The sequence below is a fragment of the Chrysochloris asiatica genome, unplaced genomic scaffold (assembly GCF_000296735.1).
Source record: "Chrysochloris asiatica unplaced genomic scaffold, ChrAsi1.0 scaffold00140, whole genome shotgun sequence".
Taxonomy (NCBI): Eukaryota; Metazoa; Chordata; class Mammalia; order Afrosoricida; family Chrysochloridae; genus Chrysochloris; species Chrysochloris asiatica.
In genome coordinates, this window is record NW_006408658.1 from 1608124 (window position 1) to 1612638 (window position 4515).

Consider the following 4515-nt stretch of genomic DNA (forward strand, 5'->3'; position numbering starts at 1 on the left):
AGCAATATGGTTAGATTTCTGCATAGAAATTCCCTTTTAGGATTAGGTGCAAATTAGATTGATGAGTATTAAGGCTGGAGGCAGAAAGACAAAGTAAGAGTTAATTGAAATAATTAAATCAAGGAAAAGCAAGGATCAGATATACGGTCTATGAGGAAGACAGTAGTAATAAGAGAGGAGTAAGAGGAAAGATATGGTAAATTACTAAAGCGGCAATCAGGTAGAATTTTGATTAATTGTGAGTGTGGGGAGGAATTGTTATAATCTAGGAAATTTTGAAGTTTTTGACATAGATGATTGCATGGAAACGAATAATTTTTATTAAATAGAGGAAAAACAGACAGGATATATTTTTCTGGGCATATTATATTTAGAGATTCATGAGACATTTAAGGAATTATGTCTACTCTTTGTTGCCACCATTATGGATCTATGGATCCACTTCAGCAACATAATTAGTTCATCCTTAATATCAACCTTAGCAATTATGACAGTGATCAAACAAGCATCAGCTCTAATGGGAACAGTGATAAGAGAGACCTCATCAAGCATGAGAAAAGGAGAGGAAAGAAAGAAGGGTAACTAAAAATCTTCCATAAGGAGATGGCACATGAGCTGAAACTTGAAGGCTATGTGGGGGTCATGCCCAGGGAGGTTGTAGCATGAGACAAGTTACAGAGGTAATATACATGCTGTGTGGTGATAGCTGCGGAGTATAAAATGCCATGTAAGCTTGGCAGGAGATGAGGTTTTAATGATGGCAATGACTGATCATGAAGTACTTGTATGCCTCATTAAAGAGCCACATGTTATTACAGAACTATGGAAGGTTTTAAGTACCCACTGCTGTGGAGTCAATTCAGACTCACAGCAACCTTATAAGACAGAATAGAACTGCCCCATAGCAGTTTCAGGACTGTAATCCTTATGGGGAGTACTGGTGTGGCTCTGTGGGTTAATATGCTGGACTACAATGTCAGTTTGAACTGAAAGGTCAGCAGTTCAAACTCACCAACTTCTTCTCGGAAATCCTATACAGGGGTATTACGTGTTGGAACCAATTCAACGGCACTTAACAACGAACAACAATCCTTATGGAAGCAGACTGGGACATCTTTCTTCTACAGAGTGACTAACTAGTAGGTTCAAACCACCCACCTTTCAATCAGGATCAAGTGTTTAATCTTTGCACCCACAGTGCCCCCTTTTTTTGGTTTTACATGGGACCATTAGAATGATCAGATTTGCGCTTTAGAGGGGAGAGTATGTGTAGAAAGATCAGTTAGGAATCCATTTATGAGAAGCTGCTTTTTAAAAAATTATTATTATTGTGCAGAATATCAAACATAAAGATAGAGAAGAGAACAAAAATTAAAATATAAAAAAAAAAAGGCCTATAGCCAGGAAGGTTAAAAGTACAATGGATAGCATATAAGGCAAGGACTGAAGAGAAAGGATGATGGCTAAGGCCATGAATGACAAGAGTAGTTTCAAGGTTCCCATTTATGTGGGATAGTGTATGGTGGAGAGATAGGCACTTCACTTTAAACTTTTAGAGAGAAGAAAACGAAGATACATCTCTAAAACTAAATTATGAGTTTATTGAATAGTGAACACATTTTTTTATTATTTTTTAAATCAATACATGTTTCCCCAAGAGCCAGAACAGACTCCTATCCTGTTCCATATACAAAGCAATTTATTTGTATCTACTTTTGTCTTAGTTCATTTCCAGTCTGAGACGAGAGACTGACCATAGCTCAGTGGTATACGTTGAATTATATCAATGTAACTCCTACCAAGAGAAATGCTGGGCTCTCATTGCTGTTTCCTGAAGATACTCTGCATTCTCATCTCCTGAAAAGAGTGGACAAGCCCAATACCATGGAGCAGAGGAACCAGAGTGGGAGGGTGAGTGAGTTTGTGTTACTGGGCTTCCCAGCTCCTGTACCACTTAGGGTGCTATTGTTTTCCCTTTCTCTGCTGGCCTATGTGTTGGTGCTGACTGAGAACACACTCATTATCATGGCGATTAGGAACCACCCAACCCTCCACAAACCCATGTATTTCTTCCTGGCTAATATGTCTTTCCTGGAGATCTGGTATGTCACTGTCACAATTCCCAAAATGCTTGCTGGATTTGTTGGCTCTGAACAGGGTCGTGGACAGTTAATCTCATTTGAGGGCTGCATGACACAGCTCTACTTTTTCTTAGGCTTGGGCTGCACCGAATGTGTTCTTCTTGCTGTTATGGCCTACGATCGCTATGTGGCCATTTGTCATCCTCTCCACTACCCTGTCATTGTCAGTGGGCGACTATGTGTGCAGATGGCAACTGGATCCTGGGCTGGAGGGTTTGGCATCTCTCTGGTCAAAGTCCTTCTCATTTCTCATCTCTCTTATTGTGGACCCAACATCATCAACCACTTTTTCTGTGATGTCTCCCCATTGCTCAATCTCTCATGCACTGACATGTCCACAGCTGAGCTTACAGACTTTGTCTTGGCAATTTTTATCCTGCTGGGGCCACTCTCTGTCACTGGAGCTTCCTACATGGCGATTACTGGTGCTGTGATGCGTATTCCCTCAACTGCTGGACGCCATAAAGCCTTTTCCACTTGTGCCTCTCATCTCACTGTTGTGATCATCTTCTATGCAGCGAGTATCTTCATCTATGCCAGGCCAAAGGCACTCTCAACTTTTGACACCAACAAGTTGGTCTCTGTGCTCTATGCAGTCATTGTACCATTGCTCAACCCTATAATTTACTGCTTGCGTAATCAAGAAGTCAAACGAGCCCTACGCCGTACTCTGCACCTATACTGGGGTCAGGATGCTAACCCCAAGAAAGATAGTAGAGAGGGATAAGAGGGGATTGCTAAGCCTTAGAAAATAGTTTACGATTGAGATTTGTATCTTCTATGAAGTTCAGTGGATATCTTAGTGCATAAATTAAAGATTAGAATTTCATAGGTACCACTAAGGAACTGCAGACAATTTATTGTACAATAAGCACTAGACTGAGAACCACAAGGTCAATAGTTTGAACCTTCCAGCTGCTCTGTAGAAGAAAGATGAGACTCTCTGCTTCTACAAAATTTTTAAAACTTTGGAAACGCTATACAGAGACGCTATGAGTCAGAACCAACCGACTAGACAGTACTTAACAACACAACATGTCCATGAGGAGAAGAAGTAAGAAGGATGAATTGCAAATTAGAAGCTGGATTTCTGCAGGACAGTGCTATAAAATATAAGCTAGAGACTAGTCCAGTATTGTCTGCTAGTCCAATATTGGACATGAAACAGATTCCATGAATCATACATCATGGAGAGGTGGAAAAGATTGACCATGAGCAGAAAAGATGATTGAATTTTAATAACTTCAATATTTAGATGAGCAAACAAATGCAGAATTGTTGTTGTTAGATATCATTGAGTTGGTTCCGACATACAGCGACCCTATGCACAAGAGAACAAAACACTGCCTGGTTCTGTACAGTCCTCACTATTGTTAGGCATGAGCCCATTGCTGCTGCCACTGTGCCAATCCATCTTGTTGGGGGTCTTTCTCTTTTTGCTGACCTTCTACTTTACTAAGCATGTTATCCTTCTCTAAGAACTGGTCCCTCCTGATGATATGTCTGAAGTATGAGAGATGAAGTTTCATCATCCTGACTTCTAAGGAAAATTCTGGCTAAACATTTTGCAACACAGATTTGTTTGTTCTTCTGTCAGTTCCTGGGATTTTCAATATTCTTCTCCAACACAATAACTCAAATGCAACAATTCTTCTAAGGTCTTCCTTATTCATTGTCCAGCTTGCACATGCATATGAGGCTATTGAAAATACCATGGCTTGGGTCAGGTGCACCTTAGACTTCCAACTGACATCTTGCTCTTGAACACTTTGAAGAGAGGTCTTTCTTGTGTAGCAGATATGTCTAATGCAATGTATTGTTTGATTTTTTGACTGCTGCTTCCATGAGTGTTGATGGCGGATTCAAGAAAAATGAAGTTTTTGACAACTTCAATCTTTTCTCCGTTGACAAGAATGTTGTTTATTGGTTCAGTGGTGAGGATTTTTGTTTTCTTTATATTGAAGTACAATCTGTACTGAAGTCTGTGGTCTTTGATCTTCATCAGTATTTAAAATCCTCTTCACTTTCAGCAAGAAAGGTTGTATTATTTGCTTATTGAAGGTTGTTAATGAGTCATCTTCTACTCCTGATGCCATAATCATCTTGATTAATTCAGCTTCTCTATTATTTGCTCAGCATACAGATTGAATAGGTGTGGTAAAAGAATACAGCCCTGGTGCACATCTTTCCTGATTTTAAATCATTCAGTGCCCCCTTGTCTTGTTTGAACAACTGCCTTTTGATCTTTGTGCAGGTTCCTCATGAGCACAATTAAGTATTCTAAAATATCCATTCTACATAATGCTATCCATAGCTTATCATTAGCCACAGACAAAAACCTTTGTGTAGTCATAAGTTAACATCTTTCTTGCCT

At 39.6% G+C, this 4515-nt stretch overlaps 1 protein-coding gene across 1 annotated transcript; it reads left to right on the top strand.

The window, feature by feature from the left end:
• Positions 1-1884: 1884 nt before the first annotated feature.
• On the top strand, positions 1885-2868 carry LOC102828324 (olfactory receptor 226-like). Its single transcript, XM_006870167.1, has one exon. It carries the CDS (start codon positions 1885-1887, stop codon positions 2866-2868), a length of 984 nt encoding a protein of 327 aa, XP_006870229.1.
• The last annotated feature ends 1647 nt before the right edge of the window (positions 2869-4515 follow it).

What these genes read in the sequence shown, in the direction of transcription:
- LOC102828324 (XM_006870167.1), top strand. Translation starts at nt 1,885, where the DNA reads ATGGAGCAGAGGAACCAGAGTGGGAGGGTGAGTGAGTTTGTGTTACTG.